General features: G+C 56.5%; 1 protein-coding gene across 2 annotated transcripts in view; it reads left to right on the plus strand.

Annotated features, from left to right (window-relative positions):
- PLEKHM2 (pleckstrin homology and RUN domain containing M2) overlaps window positions 1-18,345 on the plus strand; it is a 28,281-nt gene extending 9,936 nt beyond the window's left edge. The window contains exons 2-20 of one of the 2 annotated variants that reach the window (XM_074560574.1): window positions 3,298-3,404; window positions 3,554-3,663; window positions 4,613-4,712; window positions 5,250-5,337; window positions 5,847-6,033; window positions 8,125-8,184; window positions 10,693-10,927; window positions 12,079-12,858; window positions 13,123-13,192; window positions 13,280-13,370; window positions 13,674-13,738; window positions 14,090-14,178; window positions 14,708-14,840; window positions 14,929-15,119; window positions 15,416-15,481; window positions 15,983-16,142; window positions 16,350-16,529; window positions 16,614-16,730; window positions 17,122-18,345. In XM_074560574.1, the coding sequence (XP_074416675.1) occupies window positions 3,298-3,404; window positions 3,554-3,663; window positions 4,613-4,712; window positions 5,250-5,337; window positions 5,847-6,033; window positions 8,125-8,184; window positions 10,693-10,927; window positions 12,079-12,858; window positions 13,123-13,192; window positions 13,280-13,370; window positions 13,674-13,738; window positions 14,090-14,178; window positions 14,708-14,840; window positions 14,929-15,119; window positions 15,416-15,481; window positions 15,983-16,142; window positions 16,350-16,529; window positions 16,614-16,730; window positions 17,122-17,259 (2,967 nt within the window). In that variant the 3' untranslated portion in view covers window positions 17,260-18,345. The remainder of the gene's footprint in view (window positions 1-3,297; window positions 3,405-3,553; window positions 3,664-4,612; window positions 4,713-5,249; window positions 5,338-5,846; window positions 6,034-8,124; window positions 8,185-10,692; window positions 10,928-12,078; window positions 12,859-13,122; window positions 13,193-13,279; window positions 13,371-13,673; window positions 13,739-14,089; window positions 14,179-14,707; window positions 14,841-14,928; window positions 15,120-15,415; window positions 15,482-15,982; window positions 16,143-16,349; window positions 16,530-16,613; window positions 16,731-17,121) is intronic. The other variant, XM_074560575.1, reaches the window with a different exon arrangement.
- The last annotated feature ends 199 nt before the right edge of the window (window positions 18,346-18,544 follow it).

The following is an 18,544-nucleotide window of genomic DNA, read 5'->3' on the forward strand; positions in this document are numbered from 1 at the left end:
GCACATCTTTGTCCCTGCGGGTAGGAGCGGGCCGTCAGTGCGCTGCCCTGTGACCGACAGCTCCTAAACTGCGACTCGGGGCGCCCGAATCCAAATCCAGAACTGCTGAGCGCCTGTTTCCCGCTCGCGGCATCCCACGTGCACGGCGCTGGCATGACCCTCGTGACTCTGAGCAAGGCACAGCCACACCAGCTCGTCCCCTGGCTCTTGACATTGCAGAGGGTCAGACTTGAGCTTTTTGGGGTAGGTTTGCTCTGGACATCGCTATGGGGCTGGGTTTTCCAGCAGCCTCCGCAGGAAGGGGGTGAAATGCAGGGGTAACTGGTTTGTGCGGGGCAGGAGGCTGCGTTCTCCTCGCAGAGCAGCGAAAAATAACACCAATCCTTCATATAATGCAGAATGAGCCCTTCAAAGCCTAGATCCCTCCGTGGGGGGGGAAGCTGAGGCTTTTCCAGGGAATAGAAATCTGTTTTTCAGAAATTCCCTGGTGCTTCTCGATGCTCGGAGATGTTGAGATGAAACAACCGCTGTTTGCTAACGGTTTGCATCCTCTGATGATGGGAGCAGGTCAGTCCGTGTAGCAGCGGAGAGCGCTGGGAGCTGTGAACTGGCTGCAGGAAAGGCTGTAACAAAGATCTAACTTATTTTTGGAGAAGGAAGGAAAGAAAAAAGAGGAAATGCTTCTATTTGCTCATCTCTTTCGCTGCCTGGGCTTGGAGTCTCTCTGTCATGGGGAATTCTTCCAGCCGGTGACACAGACAGGCTCCAAGTTCCCTCCAAGATGACCTCCCCGAGCTGTGTGCGCAGAGCTGGCTGAGTGACTCTTTGTTTTTAGCGGTAAGCTGATGTAGGGCCTGGTTACTTTTGTTTTCCCCTAGCTGTCCCCTGCAGCTGCGTTTTCCTCCAGCCGGCACAGAGCCTGCAGAAACACCCAGGACAGAACCCCCGGGTACCCCAGATCTCCGCAGAGGGTACCCCAGATCAGGGTACCCCAGATCTCTGCAGAGGCAACAGCCTGGTTGGGACAAACTGGGAATTTCTGCCTTCAAATCCTGGTTCATGTCCCGTATGGCTTTGCTTCCTGCCTCAGTTTCCCCCAAATAGGATATTTTAGTGAGTTCCAGACAGCTCTTGGAGAGCATCGCCCCTGGCTGTCTATCCATCCCTTGAGGGATACGGCTCTAAATTCGGATTTTGTTTCTTCCTCTTGTGTCCTTGCTGCAGGAGTGAGCTTAAAACCCTGGCTGCAGGTAGCTCCTGAAATATTTCCTGAATGGTGGGATTTTAGGGCGTTCTCCTCCCTGCTTGGGCCTGGGCTGCCTGTTAATAGTGTAAATCTTCTGGCTCGGCTTCCTCCCAAAAATGGGTAAAACTGCTGAGCTGAAATGCTTTGGATCTCACCTGGGTGTTGTGAAAAAGTCTGTGCGTCGCTGGAGCACCCGCGGGTGGCTCTGCAGACGAAGCGTTATTGCGTATTTCCTTCCCCAGGGGATTTGCCTTCTCGACTAGACGGGACAGGGACAAGGCTGAGCTGCGCTTTGCGATCAGATGAGGGAATTTGGCGGCGGTTCTTCGGGCTCAGCAGTTCTTTCCCATGTGAGGGCTGGGACCTGCTCCGTGCAGGAACACGCCTGGCTCTCCCATCTTACCTAAGAGCTCCAGCGAGAGTCAAGGTCTTCAAGCCAGGGGGGTGTTGGAGCTAGATATATTCATATTTTTAAGAGGGTTGTTGGGAGCAGTTCCGCAGCGGCCGTGAGGTTCTCTGTCCTCCTTGATAACTTTTACATCCAGACTGGATGATTTTCTAAAGGCGCTTCGGGAGGAGAAACCAGTTTCGGGGGACAGGTCAGACTCGCCAAGCGCAATGCCATCTAGTTTTTGTTTTTTAAATCTACCGTCTAAGCGGTGAGGTTTGGCCGAGACGTATCGTGTCACCGAAATAATGTACGGCCGGGTGATGTGTGGTGGCTCAGAGGAACCGTGCTCGCTTGTCGCCAGCCAGAGCAAATAAATGTGGCATATTCAGCTGAGATTACATCCTGGGTGAGTAATCTCCCTGCCTGAATGCCAAGCATGTGTGAGACGGGGACCTAAATAGATCTGTAAGCTCCAGGGGCAGGAGGAGGCCGGTGGGTCAGCTGGGAAGGGATAGAGGATTTGGGTCTAAGGGGATTTCTAGGATTTCTAGCAGGTTTTGCAGAAGCAGAAAAGCAATTTCCGCTGTGTCGAGCATGCAAGGGCTGTTGTCAGCAGAGTACGGGGCCAGCGCTGACTTCAGAGTTAACTTTGCAGCTGTGAACGGGTTAACCAAGGATGAGTCAAACTGTCCTGTTTTCGAGAGAGAGCGGCAACTCCAAGACGTGATGCATCGTAGCTATGTAGCCTCACCCCAGCAGAGGCAAACGACTTGGGATTAATTGAGCTGCCTTTGTCCTATATGCACGTGCCTCCGTCCGTATCTGCGCTGCCTCCGTCCGTATCTGCGCTGCCTCCGTCCGTATCTGCGCTGCCTCCGTCCGTATCTGCGCTGCCCTCTGCACCCCCCGAGTCCCCGCTGCTGTGCGGCCAGGCCATCCGTACCAGCCTGTGTTTGAAAGTCTGGGGCAGCTCTCAGCTGCCCGGCATCAATACCCAGCATCGCGGCGGTTACTGGAGCCGCCCGTAACAAGAAAACCTCTGTCTCTTCCCGGGATGCTGAAACTGCCCTGAGATTTTGCACAGATTTAGCACAGAGCGTGTGTGCTTGCACGAACGAGACTCCTGGGCTCAGAGCATCTTTTATACCTGGAAGCAACATCTCTCCCCAGCCAGCGTTTCCCAGGGCAAGACCCGGTGACCGAGGAGGGGAGGACCGAGGAGGAGGTCCCTGGCAGAGCCAGAAACAGAGCCCAGAACTCTGATTTATTTCTATTCTGAACCGCTTTGCGATGGCTGCACTGCTGCAGAGGGGCCACGAAAACCCCGCTGTAGCGCTGGCTGTCAAGGAGGAGGCTGTGCAGCCCAGCCCGCCCGCTCAGCAAACAGGGAAGTTGGTTCTGCAGCTGCGGCCACGCTGCTGGCGTGTCTCTGAAAAGTGCACGAATCTTTGTGGGTGAGGTTCTCCCTGTGAGTTATTGCCTTTAGGGTACTCTTAAAACCAATTGCTACACCCCATAAGTAACCTGCATCGAGGTTTAGCAATCTGAGAGATTAAAAAAAAGCTATTTAACGCTGGCTGTGAGTGTCTTAGTATCTCCATCTGTCTTCTCAGTGGGCTGTAGAAGGGCATTTCAGCCACCCCACCTCTTCTTTTTGCAGCTGCAGAGCTACTTTGCCGCCTGTGAAGACGAGACGCCGGCCATCAGAAACCACGACAAGGTTCTGCAGCGGCTCTGCGAACATCTGGACCATGCTCTGCTCTATGGGTAAGCGTGGAACCTACTTCTGGGCTGCTGGGCTGCTTTTCACCATGCTTTGCTGTAGCCTCAGCACGGAGAGGCCATTTAGGCTGTAATTGGGATGGAGATGACGAAGCCCTTGCTTAATCTTTCTCGGGACTTCTTTCTTCTTCCAGCCTGCAAGATCTTTCCTCGGGCTACTGGGTGCTGGTCGTTCACTTCACCCGCCGGGAAGCCATCAAACAGATAGAAGTGCTTCAACACGTGGCCACCAACTTGGGACGCAGTGAGTATTCGCGGACGCTGCCCCGGCCCCGAGGGCAAACCTCAGTTTGGGGACAGCTGGCAGGAGGCCCAGGCAGGTTGTGCTGGCCGCATGTTCGAGGGCTGGGGGTACAGGCAGACCGAGGGAGCCAGCGGGCAGCTCCCCGCCGACTACGGCTTGCTTTCCTCAGGCCAGGGAGCTGGAAGTGCTGCCGTAACTGCATGAAGGCTCTAGAAATAATTGCACCGTCTCTCGGGATCAGGTGTTGGGTCAAAGGCACAGCCCTGCTCCTGCTGCCGTGAAACCAAAGCGATCTGCTGGGTTGTGCTCCGGGAAGGGTTTCTGGCAGATGGGAGGCATCACCTCTCGCCCCAGAACATCTCACTGTAGCTGTCGTTTGCCCGATGCTGCTTCTCCCCTGCTGCGAGTTGTCCGTAGCGGATGTTTGGGACCATCGAGACCGCTTTTGATGCAGGACGGTGCCCAGAGACCTCCTCTCTGCCTGATTATCCCAACACCCTTCATCTCCCAAGCCCCGTACCGGTGAGAGCGAAGCTGAGCGCAGACTCCACCATCACCTCTCTCTGCACCACAATTTGTGTAATATCTCAAATTGCACCTGCGCTGATTTAGAGCGATTCTCCCTCTGTCTCTCCGGTCTCCTGATCCCTGCTGGAAATGCCAGCAGGGCTCCCATCTCGCTGGAGAGACGCAGTTGCGTGTCTGCTTCTCAACTGGCTCTGATCCAGTCTCTTATTCTTATTCCCACTCGGAATCATGAATCTGCCCCTTCATCTCTCGCTGACATTTTTCCCCACAGATTTCCCCAGCGGTCAGTTGCTCCCCTGAAATGATACGAATGCGAACGAACAATCTGACATGTTTTAAGTGATTTGTGAATTATTTCCAGGCTTGCTTCACTTCTCAGTTGTTTCCCCACAGATAAATCGCTTTGCTGCTTTCTTTTCAGGCCGGGCATGGCTGTACTTAGCCCTCAATGAAAACTCCTTGGAGAGTTATTTGAGGCTGTTCCAGGAGAACCTAAGCCTGTTGCACAAGTACTATGTCAAGTGAGTATCCCAGCTCGTTCTCGTTTGGGCACTGGTTGGCGTCCCTTCGTGTCGGAAGCAAGCCCTAATTTGCCAGTGAGGACCAAGCAGTTGATCAGGATCTGACCTTTCCTTGTAGGTTTTGCGTGATTATTTTAAAGATCCAATATGTGGACACACTGCCCTGTATAACAGCGCTTTTATGCATCTCTCACAGTTTACTGCTGTTACTCCCAGTCCCAGGTGTAGCCTTTTTATTCTTCCTTGTTTTCCAAGAAGCTGCTGAGCTCTTGTCCAGGCACCCAGCTCCGGTGAACACCTGGAAATCTGGCTGTAGCTCGGTTCGGGGACAGCACATGGTGGATGCCCGACTGCTCTGAGCCACATATATCTGCCCTTAAGCTCTGCTGTTGCTCTCAGGAAGAGGAAAAAAGCAGGCTCAGAGCTCTGAAGCTTCTATGTGGCAGCTCATAGACACCAAGAAAACAGCGGGGTGCTCGTAGCTCGCTCTTCTCTTTCCCACGTCTCTAAAGCTCTCCTGTTTTATCCGTGCTGCAGGAACGCCCTGGTTTGCAGTCACGATCATCTGACCTTGTTCTTAACGCTGGTGTCCGGGCTGGAGTTCATCCGCTTCGACTTGGATCTGGTGAATGTTTTATCTGCTTCTCTTGGCTCCGGGAGCGCGGGTATGTGGAGCAGGGCGAGTCCTGGGCGTCAGAGGTCCCACCGTTTGGTTCAGGGTGTACCTTCTTGTTGGTCTTCAGCTGAAAATGTGAAGCTGCCCCTTTTAGGAAAGGCTCTAGGCTGGGATCTTTGGAGATCCAGCAATGGGATTTATTCCTGTTGCTCAGTTATTCCCCTGCAGTGTTCCGAAGAGGAACGGGGCAGGTGCGGGGAAGCCAGCAGTGGGGCAGATTGATGGGGCTAAAGGAGTTGAGCTCTGCAAGCGTGGTACGAAACGCTGGTGTCCCTCCAGGTAAACACAAAGCCACTGACTAACCCTTGGTGTCGCAGCGGAGCCGCCGGATTTCCTCTGAAGGGCGGCAGAAATGGACAGTCAGAGGGTGTTCAAGGACAGCCCCATCATTTCGACTGCGCTAATAACTGCGTGCGGCGACTCAGAGCCTGACTCACCCCACGCTCTCCTCTCTGCAGGACGCTCCTTACCTGGATCTGGCCCCGTACATGCCAGATTACTACAAACCTCAGTACCTGCTAGACTTTGAGGACCGCCTGCCCAGCTCCGTGCACGGCTCCGACAGCCTGTCCCTCAACTCCTTCAACTCGGTCACCTCCACCAACCTGGAGTGGGACGACAGCGCCATCGCTCCGTCCAGTGAAGGTCAGTGGTTTTTCGGAGACGGGGTGCGGTCAGGGCTGTGTGCTCCCACATCGCCTTCGGCTGAGCTGCTGGACCAGACGAGACGCCAAATGAGGTAGCAAATGATGGTTTGGAAGAGACCAAAGCGAGAGACGTAGCAGTTAGGCTGCGAGTCTGTCCCGTCTTGCCGTGGGAGGTGCGAGGGATTTAAGCTGTGGACACCCCCTTTGCCTCGGACCGGGAGAGCAGGACTTTCCCTTCTAGTCACCGCAGGCCACGTTTCCATCCTGGGGGGGTGTTTTAGCAAGAACTGGAGAAATCTCCCCGTGGAGTGAAAATCATGTTTGTATCTGGACGTGGCTTCCAGTTCAGAGCAGGTACGCAGGGCTGCAGAGGACCTTTTTTAACTGCTTATTTTGTGGTCCAGAGCCCCGCATACGCTGGAAGTGGTGGGGAATAGTTCCCAGAGTCTTTCCTCCATGTCTGCAGTCTGAGGGAAGGTGGTCTCAGAGGTGCTGGTTTTACCTCTTTACGCATCTTAACTTGAGCAGCCTGATAAGTTGTCATAGTCACCCCCTTATCAGAGAGGGCTGATGGTGTTCCTGACGAACCGAGAAGACACGTGCCTTTTGCCTGCCCCCTTAACCTGCGTCGGGCTGGAGCAGGGAGCTCTTAACGCTGCACGAAACATGCTCACACGAAGGAACAGCTCTGCTGCTGCTCTTCCTAATCCAAAATACGTTGGCCCTGTTCGTTTTTGAACAAAACGAGATCAGGGGATTTCTGGAATAGATGGGGTGATGTGTGCTGTTAATTGGATGCAGTGAGTTCAGGACTGCGTGCGGATGGGTTTCCCTCTGAGACAAGGGTCTGCCAGTTGCCTTTTGTATGGAAGATAGAAACCACAGACATTAAAGATACTGAGAAGGAACAGCCCGGGATGTGAATTCGCGTCTTTTTAGCAAAGGACTTTGAAGCACAGCACTGTTTGGGGCTCACCCTCGACATCTGCGCTTGTGCTGGAAGCGTGAAAGGGTTTGCTTTCGGGCACTTGCTTATGCCAAACCTCCAGCGTCCCAGGTAAGTTGAAGACAGCACGAGCAGCCTAGCAATAAAAGTCACAGGAGGAAGCTCCTCTGTCCCCGGAGGTTTGCATAAGCAGCCATTTCGGTGCATGCTGCACCCCTGTATTCCTGTCCCTCGCTCAGCAGAACGTGTCTTGGTGCCAGCACATCTCCTACCTGTCCCTGCTGACTGGGCAAGGGGTGTCACTTGGGTTTGGCCCGTCTGGTGGATGGAAGCTTAATGCTGAAGAGAAGAAGGGTTTGGAGTAGAGATCCAGGAGATTTTGGAGCTAGATTTTGGTTTTGGCATTTGTCGCACGCTGTTCCGTGTGTCCGGGCAGCGGTTGTGATCTGTGTCTCAGTTTCCCCATGCTTAGAGGGGTTGGGTGCTGATGTAGAAATGCCGTGCCCTGTTGCGGGACCAGGACGGTGGAGGATTCGGAGCCCCGGAGGGTGGGCATTGTCGCTGTTCCTCTGGCGTGGAGGAATTTATCTTCAATAATGATTTCACTGCTCCTAATTTCAACAGGAGCATCTCACTACCCTGGGAGTGTAGGTGAAACGGGGGATTTTAGGATCAGAGGACAAGTTTTTCCCTTTTCATCAGACCCCTGGCTTTGCAAACATTAATGAGTCAAACATCACAGTATGTATGGGAGGTAAGTGTGAAGTGGGGAAACTGAGGCACAGAGCGCTTAAATTGATTCACAAAGGGGATCCCTGGTAGGTACAGGACAGCAACCGTTCTTCTGGTGTAGCTTTCCGGCAGCTCCCATAGTGGGGCCTTCATCCTTCGCTGGTCCCGTTGTGGCTCCCATAACGCAAACATCCATCAGGAACAACCATTAGTGCAGCTGGTTTCCATTTGCATCCATGTTCCCTAACTATTTTCTCATGCGTTTCAGATACCGGTGGAAGATTGTTTTATTTCTGTCCTTTCCCATCTCCCTCCCCAAATCCCCCCTTCACGCTCTCCCCTGCCCCCCGCCTCCCCTCCCTCCCCACTACTTGTTTTTCTAATCCTGAGTTTTATCCCTCGTTTTTGTAGATTATGATTTTGGAGATGTCTTTCCAGCAATGCAGACCATGCCCAGCAGAGACTGGGAAGGTGGGACATACTCATCTGTTGCAACGTTTTGTTTTTCTCTCTGCATTGCTGCCCCGTGAAGCTTGCTGCATGCTCCCCGGTTCGTTTCTTTAACAAGCAACCACCCCATCTCGATGGAATTCGGTAGAGGCAGAAAAGAGTGGAAAAGATCCCCCGAGGTGGGAGGTTGTGTGTCTCGTTTGTGAGACCATTTGCAGAGCTTTCCCCAGCTCCTGGCGTATGCAGGGACGTATATCCTGGAGCGGAGGGATGTTTTCCTGCCTCTGACGATGCCTCCGTGTCTTCTGGACGTGTCTGCCCCAGCCCTCGGCGTGGCAAACACGAGGCTGGAGTTTCGAGTGCGGTTCTGGGGCTGCTCGCTACGTTACGGCTCGTGTTGATAAAGGAGCCTTTGTACCAGGTTACAAAAGAAAAGCTGCAACATCACCCCTGCCGCGAAGCTGGCAGGCAGGGGTCAGCGGCCGTCCAAAATGAGCGTGGTGTGCCAGCTGACCCTAGGCTGTAAATTTCCCCTTTGGGGTAAAGCACGGAGGGTGCTGATCGAAAAACCGACCCACCTCCATTGATTTCCGGAAAGCCCTGGAAAACGGCTGAATTCATTCTGCGTTCTTTTAATTTGGGGCCCTTTTCACGGGGATTAATTTGGGAGGTTTTGTTTTCCTTGGATCCTGCTCTCCTTGTGTCAAAACGTCTCTCTTGAAGCCACAACATCCAGCACATCGCTCTGCTCAATTTGAGTCACTACGCTTTTTTTGAATTTTATTTTACCACTTCTAAAACCGACTTGTCGGCTATGTCTGGCCTTTACGGTCAAGCGCGCATACCCATTTTAGAGGAAATACACCCACGCTCTGTCCTTTGCAGCTAAAAGCTGGATGGGGCCTTGGGTCTGAGTTGCCTTGGCCGGTACCGCCTGAATATTTGGGGAAATTCTGCCTGAATTCCATGTGGATGGTTCTACGGCTCTAACACGCTCCCTCTCATCTTCTTTCTTGCCCCACGCGCAGCGATGCTCGCAGGGATGGTTTAACCTGCCCCTGGAGCCCGAGTGCACGCCCAGAGAGGACAAACCGTGTTTCCAAACCCAACGCCCCGCGAGCCGACTTAACCCTGGGTGTTAACGTGCAGGCTGGGAGAAGCCAAGGGACGCTGGGGGCAAATCCCTCTGGTTTTGGGAGACGTGCACGGCTCCCGGGTGATCCAGCGGTGCTCCGGGCTGGGTTACCGTGTGCTGAGCAAACCTTGGCCCTAGCAAAGTTTTCCTCCTCACCCCCCGCCAGGTTAGCTTGCTGATGCATGCCTCGCTGTCTGTACGCCGAGCGAGAGATAAAGAGAGTTGAGGCAGTTCCCCATTTTCAGTGGGAATTTGGGGGTTAAAATTCTGTACTTTGGACAAAGTTCGTTTTATCTCAACAGAACCACACCAGGGTTTAGGCATAAGAAGCGACGTTCATTTCGGTGATGCAGGCTGGAAGCCTGGGGCTGAAATAGCTTTTAAATGTTTTATTTTCCCTTTAATGTAGACATTAAAAATCTATCCGATTTACTTCCCTTGTCAGAGTTCGCACCTTCCACGCTGCAGGGCAGGCGTTTCAGCCGGAACAAAGCAGCGTTTTGAAATCAGCCGTCACAAAACTGCCTTTATTAGACTTTTATAAGAGGTTTCATTTTTCTACTCAAAACCTACGCCCCCAATTAGTCTGGGATTTCCTTCAGAAGGGATCTCCTTGCCGAGCAAGAGGTTGCCAGCTGGCTTTGGAAATGAAGGGTGCTGGAGAAGAGAAAGGCACGGATAACCTTCCTTTAACCGTGACTTTGTGGACGGATAACTCCGAGCATGACTCCTGTAGCCCTTCTCCGCTGCTCCTTTTGCCTCTGAAGACTAACACGGGCCACGCCGGTTGTGCTACGACCTGTCTGTGCAGCCTGCTGTCCTCAGACCCCAGTGAATGCTGTGTGTGTCCCCCCTCCACACACTTCCAGCCCCTCCGTGTGTGTCTCACACAAGCCGAGAACAGCAGCCGGCTCCGTAAGGATCGCCGCCCGAGCGAGCGTCTTCCTAAGACCCCATCACAGGGGAAATAAGCAGCAATGGGGGGCAGCGGCCTCGTTAGCTTGCTGTCGCCTTGCTAAGGAGCACCGTGGCCACCAGACCCCTCAAGTTCCTTCCCAAGGACGCTACTTCTTAATCCAGCTGCCCGCCAGCTCCTGGGTGACCAAGCTGTTATTTCCAGGTGTTGTCTAAATCGCAACGGGCGCAAAATGCCGAGTGATGCCGGGTCACACGCTGGCTTCTCTGTCCCTCCTCGCAAAGAGCCTGCTGCCCGCAGCAATCTCTGAAGCTAAGCTGGTCCGATGGCACCCTGCCAGCGCCCGGGATGGTGTCATTGGGAGCAGTACGGTGACCGTGTAGTGCCCCGAGCCCCCAGCGCGCAGCTTTGCTTGATTTGATTCGATCCAGGTGCCCGAGCCGACGTAAATCCCACTTTTCCTTTCTTGTCTTTGCAGACGGAGACCTCACGGACACGCTCAGCTGCCCACGCTCCACCGCCTCAGAGGCCAACGGCAGCAAGGCCTCTGTGAAGAGCCCGACGCAGCGCTACAACCCCTTCAATGAGGAGAAAGCTGACGCGCCGTCCTCCACCGAGACCACGCCGGTGCACACAGCTTCGCAGGAGAAGGCAGAAGCCACCCCTGAAGGAACAGACCAGTCCGAGAGCTGCACGGAGCTGGAGGTCATCAGGTAGGGACAGAGCTGCCTGGCCTGGAAACATGCCCCTGAATGTCATCTGTCACCAGAGGCTGATGACGTGCCACCCTTCTAGCCCAACAGAGACAGCATTTGTGGTGTAGCCTTTATACAATCACGAGAAAGTGGTTTTATACCTCCAGATGCCCAACTGATGCTCTGTAGGTGTCAACAGAGCTGGTCCCTTGGGTCTGTAGAGCTCTAGGCTGGCTCGATGTCAACACCTTTGCCTGACGGTCTGTATCAGAGAGTTCAGAGGAAGCTTTGGGCTTTTATTTTAGGCTTTCTCCAGCTGGTGGCAGGTTTGCAGCAGCTCCGGGTCTCAGATCTTCTCTCCCATCCTTCCTCTTTGTCAATGAGCGGTGGCTAAACCTGTTGAGGGAGATGCTACCGCAGAGCTGCTGGCCTGTGTTTGACTCTTGCAGAGGAGATCCCCGGGGGTCCCTCGGAGCCCTTCAACCCAGACGAAGAGCTCAAGGCTCTGTCTGCTCACACCCAGGGTGGGGGCACCCCAAAACCAGCCCAGCAGGCCTGTGCTCTGCTCTCCCACCCTGTTTTTCCTGGGAGGTGCAGAGAAGCTAGGTTACGTCGCTCCCTGCTCTCCGGCAGACACACGGGAAGGGAAGCACCGTGCTCGCCAAGAGTGACCTGGCAGCAGTCTGGGCATCATGGGAGGCCCGAACACTTCCGCAGCCACCATCCCTGCATGCTGTTCAGCTGGAGCGGGCTCCATCCTGCACCTCCCTCTTCTGGCAGCCGGGGACACGGCATTCCCGCATCCTCTGAAACCTTCTTCCTTCCCAGCATCTTGCTCTCAGGCAGGGATTTCTCCCGCGTCACTTTAGCTCCGCATCCATTTGTGATCCCCTTTACAGCCAAAGGAAGCCCGAGATGCTGCATCCAGCAGCTGATGCCTCTTTTCTTTTTCGGATAAGTAGGAAACGGTGTCCATACCCTGGTTTTCCTGTGACACCTGGCATGGAGACGGGGGCTCTATGTGGCGATGTTCTTGATATAAGGATTTCTCTGCAATAGAGGAAATTGCAGAGGAAGGTTGTTGGGAAAGGATGGGACCCCTCTCTATTTAGGAAAAGTCTAAGCGTGCACAGATGAGTGACATCCCCTGTTGGTCTCTCACCGTGCAGGTTAGCCAAGAAGAAGAAAACAGGCAAGAAGAAGAAAGCGAAGCCCGAGGAGCCGGTTAACACCCCTGCGCCCGTAGTGCCCGAGACCCAGCAGGCCAGCGGAGACAGCGGCGTGAACGGGCTGAGTGACAGAGAAGACCCGCAGAGAGACGATGGTCCCGCTGCTCCGGCTGGTGAGCCAAGCCCGGGCGGGCAGGAGGAGGGTCGGGAGCGCTCTGCCCTCAGCCAGCTGGCTTTACACATCCCCGAGATGAAGGACACATCCATGGAGAGCGTGGGGCAGCCGCTGAGCAAGGTGATGGACAGGCTCAACGGGCAGCTGGACCCCGGCGGCTGGAACGCCCCCCTCGAGCCCCCTGGGCAGTCCTTTCGGACTGGCACGCCAGGGGAGACCCCGGATGGATCGTCCTCTGGCGACTTTAGTGAGGGGATTTCAGCCCCCATGGACTTCTACCGTTTTACCGTCGAGAGTCCAAACGCTGCTGCACCAGGTGGTGGCCACCATGACACTCCAGGGCCTGGCCAACCGCCACATGTTTCTGGTAGCCCTGAGGCTCCTGAAGAAGAAGAAAGCAGAGAGGGAGAAGCAGTTGGAGCAGTAGAGGAGTCTGGAGGGGCGAGTGACGAACTCCAAGCTGGCCAGACAGAAACTGCCAACCCCCAGGCTCCCCGCGAGCCGAAGAAGGAGCAGCCCAGCCCTTCCCTGAGCAGCGCCGAGGACTCTGGCGTGGAGGAAGGTCAGGGCAGCCCTTCGGAGCTGACCCATCCCTCCGAGTTCAGGTGAGTCTGGGTTTGCTCAGCAGGGAGAGCATCTTCCAAACAATCTTGAGCTCAAGCTGGCACTTATCCCTTTGTCCTTGGTTTGCGGGGCAAAGCCCATCCTTTTCCAGGATGAAGGTGAGGCACAAGGGGGTAAGGAGGAGAAGGTCTTGGGGGGCCAACAGGCGCCCAAATCATGGACAAGTTCAATAAAGAAGGGGAATGCCCTTCCTGGACTCACCCGGGCCCACGACTGTGTCCATCCTGTACTGTCTCTCTCCACAGGGTGGATAACAACCATCTCCTCCTCCTGATGATCCACGTCTTTCGGGAGAACGAGGAACAGTTGTTCAGGGTAAGGTGGTCGCGATCAATCTCCCGCAAAGGACCGGCTCTGTGCCTGCCTCGTCCGCGGGCTGAGAGCTCTTCTTTCTCCGCACAGATGATCCGAATGAGCACCGGGCACATGGAGGGGAACCTGCAGCTGATCTACGTCCTGCTGACGGATTGCTACGTGTACCTGATCCGGAAAGGTATCCCATCCCGATAGCCTCTGTGCTCGGCTGCAGGGAGGGAGGCTTGCTTGATATGTGGCTTGTCCATAAATTAGGGCACTGTAGCTGACTACCTTCCCTGCCAGGTCCTGCCATGTCCCCAGGAGCAGTGGCAGTCACAGCAGGGAGCTGAGGTTAACTTGTCCCCCGAGAAGCCATGGGACATGTGCCCCGCGGCTCCATGCTTGCCCGGGACACAGCTTGTTTTGCAGGTCCGTCGCTGCTGTTGCGCAGCGCTGGGCTCCTTTGCCTTCCCTTCACGCAGCTCTTTGTGTCTGCCAGGGGCAGCGGAGAAGCCGTACATGGTGGAGGAGGCCGTTTCCTATAACGAGCTGGATTACATTTCAGTGAGTGCAGCCTGGGTCGGGTCAGATGTCTTGGGGGAAGCAGGAGGCGAGCAGGGGCGTCAGTCCTCACTTCTCCAGCCGCAGGGGTGTCAGGAGCATCCCGGTGGGGTGTTTCTGTGGGGTGCTCCGTTCCCCAGGGAACGTTTTGACCAGTGAATCTTTGAGATTGGGAAACTTAGAAGCGATCCCCCCTCAAATGCCACCTCCGCGGGGGCCCATCTTGCTCATGTCTTCACATGGGCAGCAGAGCGAGTGCTGACCTTCTCCCCTGGGGCCAGAAGCCAGGTTCAGCCCCGCTTTGCTGCCCCTCGTCCCCCGCCTGGCTTCCTTAACCGGTCCTATGTGGCACAGGTTGGGCTGGATCAGCAGACGGTGACGCTGGTGTGCACCAATCGGAGGAAGCAGTTCCTGCTCGACACCGCGGACGTGGCTCTCACCGAGTAAGCAGGGACCGGGCGGCGAACCGTGGTGCCTTCCTCCTGGGGTGCGGGACTTCTGGGCGGCACCTTGCGCTCCTGACGTGACATGGGCAACACAAGAAACTCCGGTGACAGCCCTTGACAACAAAGTCCTGCGACCAGAGCGGGTTTGGTTGGATACCACCGGCTAAAACCTGCAGGCACTGGGCGATGCAGACTGTGTCCTTTGTGTCACTTGGGATGAGTAGGAACGAGGTCTTGAGTTTCAAGGCATGTCCCCAGGTCCTTCTGCGTGTTGTCAGCTCAGGGAGGTGACCTCGTTAGGGCCTGAATGGTCACACTGGGATCTGTGTTGGGATAGGTGTCCATCTCCCAGTCTCACCCGTCTCCTTCCTGGAGCTCAGACTTCGCAACCCCCATCGCCTTTGGTCCCTAGGTTGATTTTGAGACCCTTTGGTGTGGAAGCCCCTTCGCTTCGGCATGAGAGCACATGAAGGAGATGCGGGGCTGTTTGCCCTGGCCTCATCAGAGATCTCTGTCTCCCTCTCAGGTTCTTCCTGGTCTCCTTGAAGTCAGCCATGATCAAAGGGTGCCGGGAGCCCCCGTACCCCAGTATCCTCACGGACGCCACCATGGAGAAACTGGCGCTCGCAAAGTTCGTGGCCCAGGAGTCCAAGTGTGAGGTGAGCTTGGGTATCACGGCCATCGCTCCACGTGGTGGAGGCTGACGGGAGACTCCCTCCCGTTGACTTCTCCACCTGACTCTCGCAGGCCTGCGATGTGGTTGTCCGTTTCTACGGCCTCGTTCACTGGGAAGACCCCATGGACGAGGCGCTGGGACCTGCCAACAGTAGCTACAGCTCCACCGAGAACGCGGTCACCAAGGACGGCATCCTGCACTACAAGGCCGGGACCTCCTACCTGGGCAAGGAGCAGTGGAAGACCTGCTTCGTGGTGCTCAGGTGGGCACCGGGGCTGTGGGTCAGGACTGGGGTCAGCCAGGGCTTGTCGGAGAAGGTGCTGGGACCAGTTTGCTGCCCAGGAACCGCTTGGGAGATGGAGAGGACCAATCTTGTCACCTGGGAGGCTAAAGCCACCAGTTGTGGCTGCTCAGCAGCAGGGGGACGCAACCCCACGGCGCTGCGCGGGTGGAGGGCAGGGCAGGAGCGGCTGTGGGACCGAAGGCAGAGGGTGTTTGTACAGTTGCCGGAGCCGAGCTCACTCCAGTTACCGCCTCTCTCATCTTCCCAAACGGCAGCAACGGGATCTTGTACCAGTACCCGGATCGCACGGACGTCACCCCTCTGCTCTCCATCAACATGGGGTAAGCGGCTGGGGGGATGTGGCACCCAGGCTCGGCGGGGATCTGGGCATCAGGAGCTCCTTGGGATGTTCAGGGAGGTCTTTTGGGGCAAATCACGGTCTAGTCCGTGCTGCAGGACTCCCTGCTTGCTCCTGGCCGGGTACAGATGCCCGTTTGCTTCGGCTCCGGTGCATGTAGCTGGCGATGGGCTCGTTTCCTCCTGCTTTTTGCACGCCAAGCCCACCCCTTGATGGGGAATTGGCCTCTGAAGGGCTGACGTACCCCTCCAAGAGCCACGCTGGGCGACCTCCACAAACCCACCGTGCTCAACTCCAGCTCCACCGCGGCGTGCAGAGACAGAGCCCATCCTTGGAGCAACGGCGGGGGCTGTCACAGATGGGAAACGAGTGCTTGTGGGGGGAAGGGGTGACACGCGGCGCGGGGAGGGCAGACGGAGGCTGTTTTCAGGCTCACGCTGGCCGGTCCGTCCCGCTCATCTCCATCCTCCCCCCTCTCTCCCAGCGGCGAGCAGTGCGGGGGATGCCGGCGCTCCAACACCACCGACCGGCCCCACTCCTTCCAGGTGATCCTGACGGACCGGCCCTCCCTGGAGCTGAGCGCCGAGAACGAGGAAGACATGGCGGACTGGATGCAGTACTTCTGCCAGGCCGTCTCCAAAGGGGTGAGCTGGGGACAGGCCCCCGCGCGTGGGTGCATTGACCCCCTCCTTCGCCTGGGGCACAGCCCAGCCGGCACGGAGCTGCCGAAGGGAGCAGGGATGGAGCAGGCAGTTTTCTCCCAAGCCGGGAGGGCTTCCCCATGGGGCACCCCACGGATATGGGGCTCCCTCGTGCCAGATTTTAACCTTCCCTTTCCCTGCCCCGTGCAGGTGATCCCCCAAGGTGTTGCCCCTACGCCCTGCGTCCCCTGCTGCCTCGTGCTGACAGATGAGAAGGTTTTCACCTGCCACGAGGATTGCCAGACAAGCTTCTTCCGCTCGCTGGGCACCGCGGAGCTGACGGACATCACCGCCGTCTCCACGGAGGCCGGCAAGGAGTACTGTATCCTGGTGAGCGTGGTGCTGCGGGACCGGCCGGCCCGGGGCTGGGCAAGGACCGCGGCGGTAACGCCCGGCCTCTCTCTTGGTGTTTAGGAGTTTGCTCAGGACAGCAAGCAGTTCCTGCCCCCCTGGGTCCTCTATTTGAGTTGCACTACAGAACTGGAGAGGTTCCTCTCGGCGCTGAACGCCGCGTGGAGGAACATCTACCAGGTGAGCGTGCGAGGCTGCGTCACAGCCTTCCTCCGGCGAGGAAGGGCGAATGGGGGGACGGCACCCTGCGAGGGAGGAGTGGGTGAATTGTCCCCTGCAGGGTGAACCCAGCTTTCCCGCAACCGGCAGGAGAGCCACAAAGCTCCTCCGTGTCCGAATAACCACGGGATGTGGGATTCAGAGCTCGAGTCCCCTGGCACGTGAGCCATGAGTGCCCGGGGCTGGCAGGAGGAGTCGGGGGCAACCTGGGTCAGCCCCGTCCCCCTCCATCGCCTGTATTGATGACACAGGCGACTTTCCCGGCTGTTTTCGAGGTGGTTTTACAATAAGGCAGGGAAGTGGCTGTAGTTTGTTCCTCTCCTGACAGCCCACCCTACCGCGTGTGTTTCAGGTCGATCTCCTGCACAAGGCCATTCTGGACGCCGCCGTCAAGAAGAAGTGCGAAGACGCTCAGAGCCTCATCGACAGCGCCTGGCAGCGCAGCGACAGCCTCTGCCGCGGGCGAGCGGAGCGGGACCCCTGGTGTTAACCCCGGCCGGGGGGAAGGACGGCTGACGGGGGCCCATTTTCGGAGAGCGGGGCCGGTACCCGGCTGCCCCGCGGCCAGCTGGCAGCCCAACCCCTCCTGCCATCGCTCGGTCCCCACCAGGGCCGTGCCTGCAGGCATGGACCCCGTCCCCACCACGCTCCCCACCGAGTCGGGGACATCCAACACGTTTTGGGGAGAAACCAGACGCTTCACCACGCTGGAGGCGAGGCCGAGCTCTGCCGCTTTCCTTGTGCAGCCGTGCAGGCGACCCTGCGCCCTCGCCCAGCTGCCACGGGGCAAAATAATTTGCCTTTCACGGAATAATATCCCCCAAGTAGCGAGGGAGAGGGTGGGAGCCGGGTGGGCTGGGGATGAGCATCCCGCCATCGCGGCAGGGAGCGGGACCGAGGACTTGTTCATTTTAGAACAGGGTTGGGACGCGGAGGTGGCGAGACGGGAACGCTAAATCGCTACCGTGCATGTCTTCTCCTTGCTAATACAATCACCGAGTACGGCACCGCTTCGCCTCCTCCTTCTCCTGGCGTCTCCCGGTGCCAGGAGATCTCACCCGGGACCTCCGGACATCACAAAACCACTCTCCAGCCTGGCGATGAGATTTTTTTTTTTTTTTTTTTTTAAATTTTTTTTTTTTTGAGGCTAAGGAAGAAGGACCGGGGCCAAAAATTTGGCCTTAAATATCCCAGCACGGTTTTAGGAGATCTCAGAAGCCGGTTTGAGGTTTGGACGCTGGCCCCGCGCGCCGGGCGAGAGACGAGATGGAGTCCGACGTTCTTCAGGTGTCTTAAAGGATGTCGTCACGCGGCTGCCACCAAACGTGTCCCCATCGTCTCGGCTCGCTGCATCCGAGGCCGGCGAGGACCCGTCACCGCTTGCCCTCTACAGCGAGCCCTTTGGGGCGCAACTCCAGCTTTTAAATAATAATAATAATAATAATCCGGAGACCTTCTCATGTAATATATGTTCACGGGGCCTTTTTTTCTGGGAGGAAACGTACGTGACTGAATGTATATGTATGTACATCTGCTTCCTTTCCCCCTCCCCAAATAAATATCCATTGGTAACTTGGATTTGGCCCGACCACACGTTCCTGGGCCGGGGGCTGCCCTTCTTCCTTCCCCCCCCCATGATGCTGGGGCCCGGGGCTTTGCTTTGGGGCAGGGAGAAGGCGATATTTAGGCTGAAGAGGAGGAGGAGGAGGAGAGGCAGGGAGGACGTGCACCCCCAGCTCCTCACGGCGTTAACCCCGCAGCGGGGCACGTTCGCA

Source organism: Larus michahellis, chromosome 16 (assembly GCF_964199755.1).
Source record: "Larus michahellis chromosome 16, bLarMic1.1, whole genome shotgun sequence".
NCBI lineage: Eukaryota > Metazoa > Chordata > Aves > Charadriiformes > Laridae > Larus > Larus michahellis.